General features: G+C 43.1%; 1 protein-coding gene across 4 annotated transcripts in view; it reads right to left on the bottom strand.

The window, feature by feature from the left end:
* Positions 1 to 7,283: 7,283 nt before the first annotated feature.
* The window catches only part of NACC1 (nucleus accumbens associated 1), a 31,440-nt gene continuing 18,707 nt past the window's right edge, over positions 7,284 to 20,016 (bottom strand). The window contains exons 2-7 of one of the 4 annotated variants that reach the window (XM_066616324.1): positions 16,018 to 16,107; positions 13,649 to 14,609; positions 11,160 to 11,333; positions 9,403 to 9,508; positions 8,941 to 9,038; positions 7,284 to 8,554 (exon numbers count right to left, since the gene is read on the bottom strand). In XM_066616324.1, the coding sequence (XP_066472421.1) occupies positions 8,295 to 8,554; positions 8,941 to 9,038; positions 9,403 to 9,508; positions 11,160 to 11,333; positions 13,649 to 14,579 (1,569 nt within the window). In that variant the 5' untranslated portion in view covers positions 14,580 to 14,609; positions 16,018 to 16,107 and the 3' untranslated portion in view covers positions 7,284 to 8,294. The remainder of the gene's footprint in view (positions 8,555 to 8,940; positions 9,039 to 9,402; positions 9,509 to 11,159; positions 11,334 to 13,648; positions 14,610 to 16,017; positions 16,108 to 20,016) is intronic. The other 3 variants (XM_066616325.1, XM_066616323.1, XM_066616326.1) reach the window with 3 other exon arrangements.

Here is a 20,016-nt window from a genome sequence, read left to right as displayed (position 1 = left end):
TCTTTCTCCAGTGTTCCTTTGTTTTTGAAATTCTAATCTGGCATTCTTGCCTTGGAAAAGATCCCAGCTCACAGCCCTGCCTTGGTCGAGATCTCAGCTCTCTGACATATATTGAAAGGGTTAGGAATCATCAAGGAAAAATTATCTCCCCATCAACTTCAATTTCAAGGCTAGCAGATGCTCCAACCAACTTCCATAGCAGCCAACTCACCAAGTGAAACAAATGAATCCTAATCTAGCCTTGTCCTTGTGATCTGTGTAATTTCAAAGGTTATTAAACCTGCTGCAAAAAACCTCACCACACACACAATGTGGAAGGCTATTCCAATCTATGTTCCAGTGTAAACAGAATTGCTCATTTAAATTCAGCCACATTAGAGTCACTGCATTCCAGGCCCCATACAAACTGTCTTCTAGGACAGATAAATAGAGGGATATTGTGACTTTTCTTCTTGCTACTCTGCTTAGAAACAGAATCTCACTTCTCCCTTCTTACAGTGCTAACAGTACAAGACTGTATGTGAATACTCAAAAGTAAGTCCCACTGAATTCATTGGGACTTGCTCAGGTAACTGTGTGATGACTGCAGTCTAAATCAAACACATTTTGTGTATCAGAATCTCAGTAGAATGGCTGATCTTTCCCCATAGATGCCACTATTTTTGCACAATCCCACCCTTCCATTTCCCCCATCTGCCAAGAGTCAGTGTTCACCATAAGGCTACCTAAAGTTCTAACTCAAAATTAAGATGCACTGAAATAACTAGTCATTTGTACACTTCTATTCTGTCCCGAATTCAAGGCAGGTTTTCAGAAATGTTCTTCTAGAAGCATAAACCAGATATGCAGGTAGGTCAGAGGATAATCAGTACAAAGTTGGTTGGGTCAAGGGAATGGGATCAGAGGCTGAAATGTATTTCATTCACTGAGGCAGTGGTTCTCAAACTCTCTGGGAGAGTTTGAGAGCCACTAAGTGCTTGCGGGGGTGGGGGGGAGGCAGCGGCGTGATCCCCAGGATCGTGCCGCTCGGGGGGGTGCAGGGGCTTGGGTGCACTTACCCAAGCCTCCTGCAGCCTCCCAGCGGTGCGGGGAGCCCTGTGCGACCTTCTGCAGGGCTCCCTGCAGCAGTGAAAGTGAAAGTGGAGCGCTCGCACTCTGCTTCCACTTTAGCCTTCTCCCTGCCTCCAGGCTACTCCTGCCCCTTAAGGGGGCAGGGACCAGGGCCCACAGGCTGGGGCGTCGCAACACCCCAGTTTGAAAAGTCCTGCACTGAGGGATCAACCAGAGACTAACTTTCTAATCTAATCCAGATCAATAAACTGCATCAACTAAATAGCTCCTCCTTCCCTTTCACAGATTAACACATGCTGGGGCCATAATGTTTAAGGTGGGACAAAAAGCTATAGTTGTGATCTGTTTGCATACATCCTTCCAAATCAAAACAGACTAAACTTAGGTAAAAGAACTATGAGTCAGATTTTTGGGTCTTGCACTGAGATCAGTAACACAATGAATCATAGGTTTTGTCTAATACCACCTGCAAGTGTTTCCAAATTCTATTGATAGATTTGGGTTGCAATCCTGCATAGCAAGACTTACTTCTGAGTAAACATGCAAAGGCTTGTGCTGCAAATAGTGTTCTTTGCAAAGTTTAACTTAATGAATACCTTCTCACAAACCAGTCTATTGGCTCCATCAAGGAATCAAACCGATCAAATGTAGTGCTGATATGAGCGTCTGAATGACACTCAGCCTCCCAAACTCTACTATTTGGCCTCTTGCGTTTGCAACATCCAGATGATATAAAAATGCCACTGAAATGTAATCGTAAAAAGGCTATATTAAAACAACTTTGAAGCAAAAAGGAATGTATAGCTTAATTCCCAGTCCAGACTGCAACTCCTCTCTTACTAAAAATGGCTTTAGGACAGCCTGATGTTATTCCTAGTTTTATATAACTGGAGAGGGAGGAGAAAGGAAAGATCTTATTAAAGAGGAAATCTAAATAAAGCTAGTGGAAACAATCGAAGCTAATAACCAAGGTTGCTTCTTGTATTACAGTGGCCAAACATAGTTTCCACTAAATATACAGGTGGAAGGATGGCATGGTCAATCCTGACTCACTAGTATCTGTGCCCTTATCAGACACATGGTGAAGATCATATACTTTTCATAGACACTTGTTATATTTTAAAGGGGTATATCTAAATATGTAATGTGACCACATTTGGGAAGGGGAGTCAATGTACTGGGAAGAGTAATCATTGCTGATCCACCAGTCACTCTAGATCAGCATTTCTCAACGTTTGTCCCTTGTGGTAACTTTGCATGGTCCACCTACTGAAAGTACCACCAGAAGTAACATCACCAGTAACATCACCATACCTGGTGGTGCCAATTACACCACAACTGGTGATGCCAGTCACTTCTGCATTGGGAAGCCAGAGGCAATGTGACAAACACTGGTAAGAGGCTCAGGGGGGATGGGAAGGTTTTTTAGAGTGCACAAAAAGCACATATTGGAGTTCTGCTCACCAGGCTGAGACTTCTACTGCTGCTTGTCACATTACACTGCTGGTCTTGCTGCCAGGCGGTGGGGGTTTACGGGTTCCACACATACCACCAGACACCACCTCAAGTACCACTGGTGGTACGAGTACCAGTTGAGAAGCTGCTCTAGAATTTGAAAACATTTTTAATCAATTTGATTACAAAAATGTTGATTACTTTTTGATTTAAAAAATCCTGCCCAAAATTCTTAAGACAAATGGGAAATTTTAGATCTTGCCTGGCTTTTGTAAGATTCAGTTTACACCTCTGAAATGTCTGTTTTTTGTTAGGAAAAAGTGTCCAGCTGGAGCATGCTGGATGAGGCAAGAGAGTATTCCAGCCACAGCAGATTCTGACAGAGATTCTCCTGATGATGGTCTGGAGATGAAAGGGTAGGGAGGTGTGTATGCACATGGGTGCAATGAGGGGGCATGTTAAAGCATTCCAACTCTGCTAAATCCACACTTACTACAGTAACCTCCAAACCAAATATAAGCCACCCAACCTTGATTTTTCCCACTTTATACTTTGGCTGCACAGAGTATAACTATGTCACACATTCCAATTCAGGTATTACAGGTAATAGGAATGGAGGAATCTTTGTAACCATTCAATTCAGAATTTTTTTCAACTGAATGGAAGAGATTCTTGGCTAGAGTGGGGAGGGAAGAGAAGAGTATGTGTATCATTCAGCATGTGCAACACAGGGGAAATTGAGGAGAGTTACTAACAACAGACACATACTCAGAAGCAAGTCCTACTGTGTTTGCACAGGGACGCTCAGTTAAAAGTATACAGGACTGCAGCCTGAGATCTAGACACAGCGTTAGAGCAAGAAGGGGGACTTGAGCCCAGTACAACTGTAGATGAGTGTGACTAGTTACTGACATTGAAAGATTTCCTTGGATGCATTCTCCATTTGCATTAACACTCATCCTGCCAGTTCAACAGGGCTCAGGTCATCAATGCGATATGGATGTGTGTCCATGCTAGCAATGCAAGTATAGGTATGTGCATCTTTCTTGCTGGACTGCAGTGACAAATGTTTGGCAATCTAGTTAAGGTTCTGTTGCTGTTGAATAGTCACATTCTCTATGATTTGACCAAAGCCAGCCAGCAAAAGCTCATTAGAATGATCTTTTAGAACTATTGGAGACATTAGAGTGAGATACACAGAGTGCCTTACTTATATGTAGCTTATATCCTTTTGAAGTCATGCACTGCTCACCCTATTCTTAACTGAAGCATGACAAAAGTTTATTCAGTACAAGTAAATAATGAACTATACACACACAAACCCCTATTTGGTTTCTAGTAAAGGTCTACAATTTTTGTTGAAAAGACACTTTTCTGTAATTTCAACTTCTTTTGGGAAAAATACAATAAAAATTAAAGTGAATGGATTAAATTATATAGATCACCATACATGCATTAGAAAAGCCTGAGCACACTAGTGGCTGATGACAAAACACAGTCCTACAGAAAATAAGACGTTGGGAAAGAGAAAAACTGGCCTCGAAGAAAGTAAAGACTTGAGCGTTCAGCTTGAAAATGTGTGAAATGACAACAAGGTTCCATTTCCAAATCCTGGCAAATTGCAATCCATTTCTCCAAGCGTAATGCCAAATTGTTAACATACTATGAAAAAAGCATGGCTGTGGCTGCACTGCAAAATTAAATGAGCCTATTTATAATGGGCTTCCACCATGGGAACCACTGGAACTATAATTCTGCGAAGTGCTGAGGAAAAATTCTCTGTACCCCCACAAAACTACAGTTCCCAGTATTCAGGAACACCATGACAATTAAACTAATATAAGTCATTACATTTGTTTTGTATTGCAGATTTTACTAGAATAAGATAAGATCATCACCTGTTCTATTAGCAGAAACATAACATGGCAAATCATTCCCCTGGACAAAACGAGGGGTACCCTGCATCCCACCTAGTTTGCTTGAGCTCATGATCTCCTGTCAGCTAAGCTTTCTCTGCAAAATGTGTACTGTACTTAAACTTTTCTGAATAAATATGAGAACATGTAGTCATCTCTGGCTCCCTCCAGTGACCCTAGAAGGAAAAGTGGTTTGCTTTTTAGTACCAAATGACTCTTTAATAAAACACAACCAACCAACTAGGAACGCCAGCTATCCTGACCGAAGAAAATCAGTAAGTCCTGATGTCGAAACCAATCATTTTAGGATGAAGCAATGCACTGCATGTCCTATACACATTTGAAAGGGTTACACGGCTTCTTAAAATTTCAAATTCCACACTGGGATCCCCCAAATCAGATGTTACATCCCAAGCTAATACTGAGGAAAGTCAGCCTGTCTGAAACCCTGGACAACTGCTGCAAGTCAGATCAGACAATCCTAAGAGAGATTAATCAAGAGACTGTGGGCCCAATCCTATCCAATTCTCCAGTGCTGGTGCAGTTGTGCCAGTGGGGTGTGCACTGCATCCTGTGATGGAAGGGCAGTCACTGAGACCTTCTCAAGATATGGGAACATGTGTTCCCTTACCATGGGGCTGCACTGTGGCTATACCAGAGCTGGAAAGTTGGATAGGACTGGGCCCCATCTCTGTAAAAGGCAGCATCTTATGCAACAATGGTGAACTCAGGTGGATGGTGGTGGCCATTTTGCCAGATTATCTGAAGAGAATTCTGATCAAGTACCTAAATGCATTATTTATGACTCAGATATTTCCCCAGAGCTCAGGAATATAAGCAGAGTTAGTTAACCCATTTCTGCCCAGTCCACAGGTGTACAGATTTGATCCCTGTTGTGTATATGCAACGCTGGTCAGATATGGTTTAAGAAATAAACCTTAATTTACACTAATATGTGAAAGGGCCACTAAAAGATATGTTCCTTCTGTGTCACAGAAATAAACAAGCCACAGTGTCCTCTGGGCTCTTTGTGATAAGTGAAAATGGTATGTCCTTGATATACAGTAATAAACTGCCAGTGCCTAAGAAGACAGTTTCACACGTTTACTAACAAAAAGCCTTCTGTAGATTCTGGGCTGACTGAGCCCATTTTGTAGCAAGAACATATCTTCATTTTCAGTCACTGGTTGACTTCCACCCATGCTCCTTAATAAAATTGGCTGAATCTAAATGTTGCAATACTAACTGAAACACACCCAGCGAAGTTGATCCTATGCACTGTAATAGTTTATAGAGAATTGTAAAAATGTTATTTCACATGAGGTAACTGGGCCTACTTTTCTAAGAGTCAGTGCCCCTTTATAAACAATGATAGCGAACTGAATGGCACCTGCTAACACTTCATTAGAGAAAAGAGCCTTTTTCAGATTAATTTGTTTCAAGAGGAGTTAATAGCATACATGAGGCACTCTGACAGGGATTAGCAGCCTGACTTGAAATAATAAACCAGTGAACCTCTAAAGTACCGCAGCATTTGTTGTCTTTTTGTTGCTAGAGATTTAATACAGTTACTGTTCAGGACTTTATTTCCACGGAAATTCAAGGACAAGGTTTCTAGCATTAAAAATATTTTAATTTCCTTTGTTAAAAAGAATGCTGCCCACTGCCTCGTTCCACAATTTGAAGGAACAGTTTGATTGCTCAAAGGAAGCCTAAGTAAGTATCGGATGCAACAGTGATTGTGAGAAGAATCTTTTTGGAGTATGTGTGTTTGCTGGGAGAAATACAGGCTTTGATTTCCAATAAGAATAATCAGTTCATTTGTCAAAAGATTTCCAAACAAGAGGTTACCCCAGGCTACCAAGAGTTATCATCATAACAAAACAAACAGAAATACAAAAGAAGGGAAAGGAGATTGACTACGGTCATGCCATCCAGCCAGACTAGAAACCAAATGTTCCAACTTTCTGGTTTGCTCTGCTTATTTTCCATCACCAAGATGGAGGCAGAACCCATGACCTCAAGTATGGTAGTTCTTTACTGTGCATCAAGAGCATTTGGAAGCACATAAAAGCAAAACTGAGATGGCTGGGGAGGAAGAGGTGAAGTTTCACATTGTGATTAGTTACCTGTTGTTGGAGAGGGGAGCTTGGCCAAAGTTTCAACTACTGACAGAGACACTGGCCTTAGAGTCCAACAGGGTAAACTTTACTTTGTCTGCAGATTGGGAGGCTGCACTGCAACACCCTCATGTGCAGGGTAGCTTGTGGCACTGATAGGAACAAGAAAGTGATGCTTTTCCCTTAGCTCTGCGCCTTCCTTCAGAACCCGACTCTCAAACCTCATGACATTTTATTGTGGCAACCTAGTTGAAGTGGGAGAAAGGGCTGGGATTAAAATCAGTAGTGCTGCTATGTATTCCACCGTCATCCAAAAACTGGGACTGGAGGAGACCAAACTTCTAGCCACCGGCACTATAAGAGCAACTGTTTCTGTTTGCATAAGAGCAAATGTTTCAGAACATTACAAACTTGCTTTCATAGTTTGCCCCTAAAAATGGTAGCACTTCAGGATGCCATAAGATACAGGTGTATAGGGCTAGAAAAACCTGAATGTTTTGAAAATTGCATCCCATTTAAACTACACCACCATAGGAAGGAGATCAGGCTAGAAGAAACTAGAGATATTACAGCTATATTAGAGCAGGGGTGCTCAAACTTTCAACTTTAGAGATGTTGGACCTTTAACAAGTGTTTAGAAGAGAGAATTTCAGCAGGTGCAACTTGTCATCCCACAGATGACAAGCTGCACCTGCTGAAATTCTCTCTTCTATACACTTGTTAAAGGCCCAGCATCCCTAAAGTTGAAAGTTTGAGCACCCCTGTATTAGAGGATGCCAGTTACTGTATGTTGGGTCAGTTAGTGCCCAGTGAGGGTACAGTGGGGCTTAGTAATGACCACCACTACATCATGTTAGTAATGACCACCACCACATCCTTGTTCCCGTCTCTGACTCTGTGCCACTCAAAATATCTGAAGTCTTCTCTGATACATAGATTTGTCTTAGAGACCACCCATTTAATTGGTCAGGGTAGTCTAAGCTAACAGACCAACAAAAGGGCTGCCATGGAGAGGGGAAGGTGCATAGGTTTAGAGGGCATGAAAATCTTCTGTTTTCATGGCGAGGGTACTGAGGATAGCAAGGGAGGAATTGCTTGCTGTGCAAGACCTGAGCGTACCTAAGTAAAGGGGAGAAAGGACAGGTAGGGAGTTGACAAAGGTAAGGATGACATGACAACAGCACTGCAATTCAGTCCTTCCCTGAATGAGTCTATTATGGCCTTGGGGGTTTTCTGCTCTCTGGTATGGTACTGAGTAAATGATGAGCAACCCAACTTAATGGTCAGTCTATGTTACAGCCCTGCCTGGGGAGAACCAGATCTTATGAAGAAAAGGGCAGTGCTCCGGGACAATGCTTCCCTGGATCATGGCCTCCAATTGCAAAAACGATTTGGCTTTTTAAAATTTTCTACTAAAATATATATCTAAAAACAATTAATAGCACAATGAGGACAGAGGGGAGGGGGAAGAAAATGCCAACCAGAACTGCCAAGATGGCAGCAGGACCTCCCCTCTGAGCTTGTACTACCTGTGGTGCCTGAGGGATCAAGGCCCATGTTTTAAGATTTTTTTGTTTTAAAGGAGATGGCACAACGCTTTCTTTCCCCTCTGCCAAAACAAAAACAAACCAACAACGAAAAAAAGGAAATGAAAAACGTGGAAAACGGTCCTACAAAATAATCAAATTAGGAAATAAAAACCATCAACTGGAAAAAGAGAGGTGGGCCTGTTTTACTGTAGGCCCTCAGTAGAGGTGCCTGCGTCGCCGTCGTGGCTGCCTGTCTCAAAGCTGTGCTCCACACCCATGATGTCTGGCTCCATCTTGCCAGTGTCGTTGATGAAGGTCGTGTAGGTGTCGCCTTCGGCCATCAGTAGTTTCAGTTTGGGGATCCAGCTCTTGCGGACAACTCGCCGTGCGTTTGTGCACATGTCAGCAGCAATAGCATTCATCTCACTCTCCTTGAAGTTGGGGGCAAAGTTCTGACAATAAACTGAGGAAAAGGAAAGAATGTGAGCCTCAATCAACAGGTATCCCACACCTCTGCTTCTCTAGGTTCCTGACATCAACACCTGCCTGAGATGGAAAAGACCTTAAGAGGTACCAGTGATACTGTAAGCTTAACCGATGCATGACCAAGCCTAAAGTCACAGCATCAAATGGAAGAAAATGACCTGTTTCAAAGCTTTTACACAGAGAATTAAATTAATCTCTTCTGCTGTGATCATTACAGACCTGTCCCATTACACAGATGGGACCAAGTGTGATGTACAGGCCTTTGTCCTGAGGGTATCCAGCAAAATTTCCCACCTCCCCCTTCAAAGACAGCAATGATCCACTTCTACTTTCCCCAGAAACAGAAAAACAACAGACACTCACACTTCACAGCATGGAGCACCCTGCTGTCAAGGGGTTTTCGACTAGGGTCATTGGTAGAGGAGCGTATTCCAGTGCCACAACTGTTGGCAAGAGTGTTCCTAGGAAGGGGTTAAAGAGAAAGCCATTTAAAAATGTACTGAATAACATCTTACTGTATCTTTCTTCTGATTCCATCCCACCTTGGCAGATTTCCCAACAACTGTCCTGCCCCCTGCTCAGACTACTCAGGCTAAACTAAAGCCCAGGGGTTCTGCCTCCAAAGAAAGCAAAAATTATACTACTACAATTATTTAAATACCACTTTTCAACAAAAAATAGTTCACAAAGTGGTTTACATAGCCAAAATACCAACAAATGGTTCCCTGTACCGAAAGGGCTCACAAACCGGGGGCAAGAAGGGATGTAGATAAAAAGGAAGAACTCCTGTCTGCTTTCCTACTCACTACCGGAAAACACACTCACCGGTCAAAGAAGGATGCTAATAACCGTCTGAGAAGCACTTTGTGCCGTGTCCCAGCACTGACATGACAATTCATCAACTGGGCACGAGTGATATACACATTGGTACCTGGGCAGGATTGAGAGACAAAACCTGTTGTGAAAACAGAATACTTCTCAACTGGATAGAGATCAATATAACTATCTTACTAAATATAGACAGTACCTGATGCTTTTATGAAGTGACAGAAAACAATGGTGATATGAAGGGATCTGTCCATCACCATTCATCCTCTGTCCATCCCCATAAACAACATATTCATGCCAAATCTGAGGCTGGCTAACAGTGATTAACACGTACATCTTTAGTGGGCTTGAGCCCACTATTCATTCATTCACTCAGCTGCATAAGTGATCTTCAAAACACTGCAAATAACATTCCATTTGTATTATCAGGCCTTTGGGAAAAATGCTTGCGGCTGCCAACTTTGGTAGCTCAGGGATGTTGGGAAGATACATTCAAACAGGTCATTTGGAATGGCCCATGGCGATGCAAGCTATGCTGACATTGAGATTAGACTACTATAACATGCTCTATGCAGGGTTGCCCTTGAAGATGATTTGGAAAGTGCAGAATGTGGTGGGTCACAGCCACAGGAGGTTAGCAGTTCAACTCTGTTGGTCCGCTGTTCTGGTGGCTGCACTAACTGCTAGTTCATTTCCGGGACCAATCCAAGGTGGGTAAGAGAGCAAAAAGGGGGGAAGGAAGGCAAGGGTCTTCTTGGTAGTGTCCCCAAATTTATGGAATTCCCTCCCTTTTATTTTAACTGCTTCCTCTTTAGAAGTGTTCCAGTAGGGCTTAAAAACACTTATTTTTAAGTTTGTCTCATTTTATTACAGACATTTTTATGTTGGAATGCTACGGGTACGTTTCATTGATGTTTTGTATTTTATACGCTTTATTCTTTTACGATGGAGGATTGCTGCTGGGTTTTTAAAAGTTGTTTTTAGTCATGTTTTAATTATTATGAATTGTTTTCATATATTTTATATGCTTTTGTAAGCCACTTTGGGTGCTCACCTAAAATTAATTAATTAAACAAATACCTTGGGGAAGTTGACTTCTTTGCGAAAACCAGTCGGGAGGCTTGGCCTATTAGATCTTCAGTGTCTCAGATTCTAAGCAACCCTTCTGGGTATGTGTTTGGTCAAGGAAGGCCAACAGCAGCAGCAACTGAATCTCCCCAAATATCCAGCAACAACCACGCTGAAGACAGACCATTTTCTCTCCTGCCCACCCCTATAAAATGTAGCAGTGCTTGAAATCTCCAGCAGGGCAGTGATAAGAGATGAATTAGCTCACAAGTAAAGGAGTCAAGTTGAGAAACCCATTTCATTTGAGCCCAACTTTTCTGGCTCTGTTGTCAACGGCATTTAAACAAAGCTCCTCTCTGCTAATTCAAAACATTTGTTTCAAGGACTGCATGCTTGCAGAGTTTACTTAATCTAAAGTAGAAGGTATTACAAGGTCCCTTTCAGAAGATTTTAAAGAAATGATGACAGAGGACTTTTTCCAAATTCCAGCATCTTGTACCAGGACTGCCCTATTCCTGGATGAACAGCTGATGTAGGACTAACCATGACCACTTTCATCAATAAGATCAGCATCAACCAGATCAGTATGATTGTCTGTAAGATTTTTTTTTCCCAGGCTGGAGCAAGTATGAAACGTATGCCTCTCCCATGCATTTTACCTTAATTGGCTGAGGCACTAATCCTACCTGTCACAAGTTCCAACTTCTCAGCTGGATCACCCTCATCATACAGCTTGGGATGGCACCGGTTCCCTATCTGGTTGATGAGCTCAGCAGGTAGCGAAGCCAGGTCTTGCCGCACCCGTATCCGGTTACGAGACTCTGATGCCACCTGGTCTGGCAGAGCTTCCACTTTCTCTGCTGGGCAGAGGAGGGGAAGAAAAACAAGAAAAAAGTAAGTGAAAAACAAAAGGAAGAATGGAGGTTGAAACAATGAAATCTAGAAAGGAAGACACAATTTCTCTGCAAGAAAGCTTCTGAATCTATGACTCATTCACCCTGACAGTATTGCTAAATCAAATGCTAATGTATATTCAAAGCCTTCTTAATTTCCGGCCCTGAGACTAGGTTACTACCTCCTATTTAAGAAGGAAGCACAACCATTCCACCCTCTAACAAGACCAAAAAACTCATTTTGGGGTTCTGAGGCTGGGGCTCAGGGTTCTGAATCTGATCCAGGGTGATTCCTCTCATTTTCCCCTCCCTGCAAGAGGATGCAGTTGGTTGGATGCTGGTGTTGATCAGTGGAAAAGCTCCACAGCCCAATGGGGACGGGATAGTGTGAGTCCAGCTGCAATATTTATTTCAAGCAACAGCCTGCTCTTCTTCTTCATCACCATCATCATCAAATGTCACATTTATATTACATGTTTATATTCACATTTATATAAGGGCTTCATACACATTATCTCAGGCATCCTTAAAACAATCTGATTGTAGGATAAACCAGCCACTGCAATAACCATTATTATTCCCATATTAGAGACTGGATAGCTAAGGTTGACCAAAGCAGTTTTCCTAAGGCTACAAAAGACAGACCGTTGTTAACCTGAGATTTGGAACATTTATGCCATGGCTCGCAGCCTAAGTTAAAAAAAAATTATATTCTACTTTACAGCAAGATGCAAAGTGGCACAGAAAGAGTTAATACACTAAGGATCAAATCCTAACCAACTTTCCTGCACTGGCATAGCAGTGCCAATGGGGCATGTGCTGCATCCTGCAGTTGGGTGGCACTCAAGGAGGCCTCCTCAAAGTAAGGGAATATTTGTTCCCTTATCTCAGAGCTGCATTGCGCTTATGTCAGTGCTGGAAAGTGGGTTAGGATTGCACCGTAACAAATTGAAACCAGTTGATAACAAACATAGATTTGGCACATTAGAAGTAACTCTAGTACTAAAGGCAAATTAAAAAAAAGATAGTTTTAAGGTACTTCCACATGCACCTACTGTGGAAGAGCAGTAATTTGTGAACCACCTTCAAGGGCAGCTTACCTAAAGACTAGGTCACCTAGTCACCTAAAGACTAGGTCTCTATGCTCTTAGACTCAATGCTATAGCTGCTCTTTTCAATTCTCAAATATTGGCAATCAAACCTCAGAAGCAGCCTTTAGCACTTGAGAATGGGGCAGAGAAGAAAAAGAACAGCTAAGCGGTCATAAAGTTACCTTTACCCTGCATGGACGTGGACTGTCACATGGTGGGACCCCAAGGAAAATCACTAGTGGACAATCCAAAGTCAACCTAGATCACCCTTTCCTCACTTGCTCTCTGAGGAAGTTTTCAGAGTCCTGGTCATTTTTTTCTCCACAAGCCACACTTTCATTGTGCAGAAGTTATTTATGGCATTTTATGGGATTGCCAGTATATGACTTAGAGTCAACATTTCTCTTCAGTCATCTCAAGATTAATGTGAGTTCAGTCAAAGCACCTTATTTAAAAGATTATCCAATTTAATTCAGAAGATGTATAATCAGAATAAAAGCCAAGAGACAGAATTAATGCCAGAAGTGCTCCTTTTACTGATAATTTTTAACACTGACATTGTTAACTTCTCAGGCTGTTCCACATATTAGAGAAGAAGCAGATCACACTAACTAAAAAATAGCATGTATCCAACATGCAAGACTGCTACATGTGAAGTCCTGAAATACATACTGGTTCCATTCTAGAGGTCTGTATGGAAGTTGGAACAGATCTACCTCAAAACAGCTGGTCCAGCAGTATTGCGCCTGCGTGAAAGCACCACAAAGGATGTTCTGCGGCTGTGCCAAAGCATCAACACAGCTATCCATAACTCAGACCTCAATACCTCAGGCAGGCAGTGTGCCACCTTATTTTAGTTTCACGCTCTACGCACAATCTGGAAATGCATATCAGGGAATCAGGACTAACTGGAGCCCCTACTGCACATTTCCACTGTCTATATCTGTTGAAAACAAGACATGTAGCCGACTTGCGTGTTAGAGGGCAGAAGCATTTAAGACGTGTCTCCTTCTGTTGCTACACGCTAAGTAAATTGAACTCTGTTTCATTGTAACGCTTGTTTCTCAGTCTCTACACCTCCCTTTTCTGCACTCCCGGATTCTTCCATCAAAACATAGGCAGACAACTTGAATACCACGCTTCTTTAGACAGAGAGAACAGGACTACTGCCCATCAACAATCTGTACTCACCCGTCTGTCCTACATTCATCATGCTGTACATGGTATACATGTTACAGATCTGCCGGTATTGCTCATCAGAGCCTTCCTCAGGAGGATCCTCTTCCTCATCTTCCTCGTTGTGGTAAGAACTGGGGCTGTCACTGGTGTAGGCACTGGAAGTGCCGGGGCTTGTCTGGTCTGATGTACTGGGACCACTGACGACGCCTGCCCCAGCAGCTCCTCCTGTGAGCGCCCCCTGTTGCTGGGCCTGTTGCTGCTGCTGCTGCTGGACCTGCTGCTGGGTCTGTCGGCTACCGCCACTCAGCTCCTGCTGGGAAGAGATCTTGGCCATTTTGCGGCTACCATTACTACCGCCGCCTCCCCCTTCTTTCTGGCTGCTTTCCCAGAGCCGCTTAACCACAAATGTGCACTGGACAGAGTCCGATTCCTGCTGTTCCGTCTTTACACGAGAGACCAGGGGCAGGGGTGTGTTGCCTGAGGGCCAGGTGGATGTCTGTGCCACAGGGCTCTGTGGCTCAGATGAAGGCGCCTCCTCAGTGTGCAAGCCTTGGGAGTCACAGCTGGGTGAGCTGACCTTCAGGAAGAACTCAGTCCCCTTCTCCATTATCTCCTGGATCTGCAGGAACCCTGCTGTGTACATCAGCAGGAACTGGTCACCCACATTCATGCTGAGGCGGCCAGTGTAGCAGAAGCTGAGGATCTGCTGGAAGGACTGCGGTTGCACAGCAGCAGGAAGCTCCACCACCGTACTCTTGCTGTTGTTGAAAAGGTCCCGGAAGTAGCAGCTGCTAGCAGCCAGCACAGCCCGGTGTGCCTTGAAAGCATGGCCTTTCACTACTACTGAGACATCACAGTACAGACCCTGCAACCGCTGCTCATTCAGGCACTCCAGGATGCTGTTACCGAAGTTGGGAATCTCCATCTGGAGAATCTGAGCCATCCTCTCCTTCTCCTCACTTGTATGGATGTGCTGAAAAGAGACGAAGGAGAGGTTGTATGAGGAATCACCAGACTGAGATTGAAGGACAAAAGACAGTCAAGAGAGAAAAAGAATGAGAGAGAGGGAAGCAAAAACAAGGGAACAGGGCAAAGAAAGAAAAGGTTAGTTTACTATCTTGTATGTTTGTTTCCCTTCATGCTGTAAGGTCCTGAAAGGGCCAACATAAGAGATGGCAGGGAAACTATCCTATTAGCTATTCTACATGCTTTCTAAAAATGGTAGTATCACTTTATATTATAGTTGTTTTCCAGGCTTCAGTAGCCAAAGGTTTGGTGACACCCCAACTGTGAGGTTGTAATAGGGCTGAACTTAGTCATTATAGCTCAGTTAAAAATGTTATAAATCAAAGGGCGCAATTCTAACCAGCTTTCCAGCACTGCCATAGCTGTGCCAGTGGGGTATGTGCTGCATCTTGCAGTTGGGGGACACTCACAGAGGACTCCTCAAGGTAAGGCAATGTTTGTTTCCTTACCTTGGAGTTGCATTGTCCTTACCTTGCTGTTGGAAAGTTGGTAAGGACTGCGCCCAAAGATACAAACAAGCAGTGAAGTTATCCTTATGTTGGGAATGAGACTATCCTACACCTTGTGCCTGGCCTCATTTCCCACACAGCTCAGACTCTGGGTGATCTGCACACACTTGTACAATGATAGTTGCAGTGTGCACATTACCAGATGTGTGTGTGGATTATTAACTACTGCACATAACTATATGTGCGGGGGGGGGGTATTAACTACTGCACATAACTATAAATATCTCATATATAAAACACAGTGAGGAGTCAGTGGGATGGCAGGAGTATATTCACAAATACAAAAGTGAAGGTTTGAAATTCAAAGAGTTGAAGGAACAAAAAAGAAGCAAGAATAATTCTTGTACACTCTGGGTTTAAAGAACAGTGTGAATAGCAGGTAAGTGTGCAATAAAGCACATTTCTGTACATGGACATGTGTACTAGAAAAGAGGTCTAGAAGTTTTAAAAATAAGTAGGGAATGTGGCAGCAAGTCATCCACTTCAGCTGGCAGACAACTATGTGAAGAGTAAACTGAGACCAAGAGGACATTTTGCCTTGAAAAAGGGAAGGACAATTTTACATCTTGAAAAGCTGAGCTAAAAACAAAACAAAACTGAAATACACATATTGCTGCAAAGAGAGGTTTCATTGGAAGCGACTGGTAGATTATCTGGTCATTCTGAAATCTTAATCTTCAAATAGTTAATTTTTTCAATATTTTGATTCCAAGGATCATAACAATAGAAAGGAAGCAAGAAGGTCTCTGAAATTCAGCCTCTTACACTAAGGCAGGGCTTCTCTATATACAACTTCCACAACAGACTGGTCTAGTGGTTCTCAAACATTTTAGCACCAGGACTCACTTTTTAGAATGACAATCTGTCAGGACCCACCAGAAGTGATGTCATTAACCTGGAAGTGACATAATCAACCAGGAAAATTTCTTAACACTCCTATATAACAAAATTGAATAAAGTAAGTAAATTAAAAGTTTACAGTAAGTAAGCAGTTGCTGATCAGTTAAAAAAAATTCCCCAAATATCCCAAAGGTTGCAATCTTATCCACTCTTACCTGGGAGTAAGACCAATTGACTATCATGTTTAAAACCATATACATGTTAAAAGTAAAGATCAATAACATTTCCCTAAATGCAGTCATATACCATGGTAGCACCAAGTCCAGTACAACATTCACTGCTCCATTCCCGAACATCCTGTTTGATTTTTGCATTCAACATAGCCTCATGTTGAGGCTCCCCCCCCCAGCAAATGAACAAGTCAGCTGAAGAACCATAAAGAAGCAGAAAGTTGTACAAGCTAATGCAACCAGAGAAAATAGCTGTAGCAGGCATTAACAAAGGAAATCTTGACAATGCGGGGTACACAGTGCATATAACTACCCACCCATATAACTGCCCATCCACAAAAGAGTGTTGTGTATATCAGAGGAGACTGCCAGCTCAGTCCTACGGTTGTTAAGGCCAGCGTAGCAGTCGCTGCACTGGCATTCGAGTTGCAAATGTGCCATAAAGCATGTTTGTGGCATCGCACAAGTAAGAAGTGCCAGAGAGAAGGCCTGCATTGTCCCACCTGTGCCAAATCTGGATCTATGGCTGCCAGAGCATCTAAGAGCTGCTCCATGAAGCGCAGGGGCAGAGGGAGGATGGAACGGAGGCAGGGTGGGGTTGTTTTAAGGCAGGAGGCAATTCAGTCCTGAGAGGGGGTGGGACAGTGGAGGAGGCCTCCGCTAAATCCTATTCCCCCTCCCGACCTGGAAGCCCTACATGGGGTTACTCAGACTTGCACCAGTGATTTTGCTTTCACAGATCTGAGTAGCTTCATTGGGTAGGCTGGGGCTTAACATGTGGAAAGGGAACAAGTGTTCCATTACCCCAAGCAGACCTCCAGCCTGCTCACTTTCAGTGCTGGATACTGAGTGGGATATGTAGCCATGCTACACCAGTGCTGAATAGAATTGGGCTGCCTCTTTTTTCTGAAGCAGCATGTAGTAGTAATTTTTTTTCAGTCCACTGCCATATGAGGACAGGCACATAATAACCCTTTTACAGTTCTGTAGCTAGCTCTGTAGCTATTACCAGTGAGGAGGCATAATACTTGTCGGGACATCTTATTGTGCGATTCAACATTTCACACCAAACTGATGCTGACAAACTTCAACAGTTAGCTGTCAAGGAGACACACTACACCACAACATGGGAAACTGCAGAGCTGCTTTCTCTGCTGTTTATCATGAGTGCAGCGGGAGCCAGGAGACGGAGCCCCAACTCAGGACTTTCCTGGTTTGAATCTTGCCTCTGTCATGAGCGTATGTGGTGGCTCCTTTACAAACTTAGGGCCCAAGCCTATGCAACTTTCCAGCACAGAAGAGCCATGGCAATGGGGTATGCTTCATGCAGTGGTGTAGGGGCAGTCACTGAGGCTTCCTCAAGGTAAGAAAACATTTGTTCCCTTACCTTGTGGCTGCATCAGTGCTGGAAAGTTGCATAGGACTGGGCTTTCAGTTCCTGAGCAGCAGCATGGGGCAAAATACTACTACTTGCTGGCCTTACAGATTTGTTTTAAGGACGATATCAAATAATACATGCAGTGCAGTTTCCAAGCTCAGAATGTGATATACAATACTGTTATATTACCAAGCATGGCAGAGGCTGTAGAAAAGTGGTAAGATTCAAAAATAACTCTCCATTAGTCCAGGAAAGGGGTGTGGGGGGGGCTATTTGAAAGGGGGGAGTGACCTCTGGCAAACAGGCAACAACAGAGCAGTGTCAACCTGCAAGTCCAATTAGGCTTTCCTATTGTCAGCTCTAAGAAGTGATAGAACTCTGTGAGCACATGGATCTTTCCTTCCCTTAGCACATGGGCTCTGAATCATGGGTACTGTCTGCTTAAGACAAGCAGCATGTGTGTTCGAGATAAGAAACACTATGAATTTAAATGAAAGCTTTTGCTAAAAACAGGCCAAACAGTCACGTGCGTCTTATTCCTTCGTACTTGCCAACTGTGGAGGCAAGTTAATGCTGGGCTGAATGTTAAATTCTAAAAATGAATGTAAGTTTCTATTAAGGAAATATTGTGCCTTGCCAGGGATCATATTTTCCTAACAGTTTGCTTTAAAATGTGTGCCTGTGAAAAGAAAACATTAAAAAGTATGACTGTGTGAGAAAGGCTGTTCTGATAGAAAGGGCTGGAGAGGCAAAGAGCACATGACAGGCTCTGGAAATACAGCACTGCAAAGGGTATTTTTCAACTCTCCACATACACAAAGGGCAGGGTGTGAAACACTGATTGAAATGTTATTTGGGAAATGTTTAGAACAGAATGACATTATTAGACTTCACCTTTTATATCCTGCAAAACAAAATTGTGCCAAGTTGGTGCTCAAAGTGTGGCTGCTGGGTTGAACCAAGACCTATACATGTTTTCACTTACTATTGGATAAAGCTGAAGTTTTCAAAATATTAGCAATTTTTGGAGAATGGAAAATCTTCTTGCAGATTAGTACAAATGGCAATAAAAAAATCCTTAGAATTTTAACGACCATCTTTTAGAAAAGCAGTGATATTCCGTTGTATGGGGAGCCATACCCCATCTGAGAAGGGAGGCATGTTCTATAAGAACTTCATGTAGATTCTCTGTACATGCCAGTGTGTATGTACATATGTGCCAATGGCAATACCCTTTAAAATGCTACAAAACACTGTTGCTGCCACAAATGAATATAACAACCTCTCTGGAAATTAAACTTCATGTTTTTGCATCCTTTCAGGTTCTACTCAAGAGATAATCAATAAACTGTTAATCTTTGTCTCCCGAGGTCATATGGAACATTTCTAAAACCTTTGATCATGTAAAATAATTTGGGGGACCCATTTCTACAACTGGCCCATACACTCAATTTCTGAAAATACAAAATCCTCTGAGTTTTGTTACTTGCTGACTGCAGTTGAAGTCACCAGTTAGTGAAAATATATTGAAAAACAAAACTCTAAAAGGCGTGTAGCCTCCCACCACGGAGAATTATAAAATCAGGGGCACACTCAACTTGCAGGAACAGTGATGTAGATGGAGGATCTCAACAGAGTTTGTTACAGCCCTGTCATGAAAGAGGACGGGGACTTCCAGCAACCACCCATTAATCCAGGGCAGTGATGCCTAGTGCCAAGCACTTACTCCCTTCCTATCCCCCACTCTTCCAATTGGTTTAACGTGCAGCTTGGTGGGACAAGACCTGGTAGATCTAGTCAGCTTCCACCAGCTCAGGAGATCTGGTTCCCTGAGAGGTTCCCTGGGCAAAACTCCTACCCAAGAAAGCTGTTCAGTGTTGTCAAAATGCCCTTACTCTGACTGTAATATCTGCAGAGCAGGGAGGCTGACAAATCCACTGATCCCAGAAAACTGCAGAGGTTTTAAACAAAAGGTTTAATTGAGAAAAAAAACAAAACAATTTAAACAGGCTTGGTTTCTTACAGGTTACCTGCAGCTGAGGTAACTAAGAGCTCCCAACGACTGGATGAGGAGAACAAACTAACATAAACAAAACCTGACACACCTATCTTATTTTTGGTCCCTTCTCTATTTCCCTGGGACTTTCCCCAGCAGCTTTCACTCTGCACACCAGAGTGGGGTCTCCCTCAGTGGTGGACATTCCGAGCCCCGCGCCCAGGGACAAAGGTCCGCGATGGCATCCCCCTGTGGGATGTCACAGCCCCCCACACAAATCCACCCCCCCCCCACTCACTGCAACATTCTGGAGCCTCGCACGACTCCAGGTTGCACCAAGGAAGCCTCCTGAGGCCTCCCTGCACTCTTAAATTGTGCTTCCAGCAAATAGGAAGCACAAT

Source organism: Tiliqua scincoides, chromosome 2 (assembly GCF_035046505.1).
Source record: "Tiliqua scincoides isolate rTilSci1 chromosome 2, rTilSci1.hap2, whole genome shotgun sequence".
Classification (NCBI taxonomy): Eukaryota; Metazoa; Chordata; class Lepidosauria; order Squamata; family Scincidae; genus Tiliqua; species Tiliqua scincoides.
This window is presented reverse-complemented; position numbering and strand designations above follow the sequence as displayed.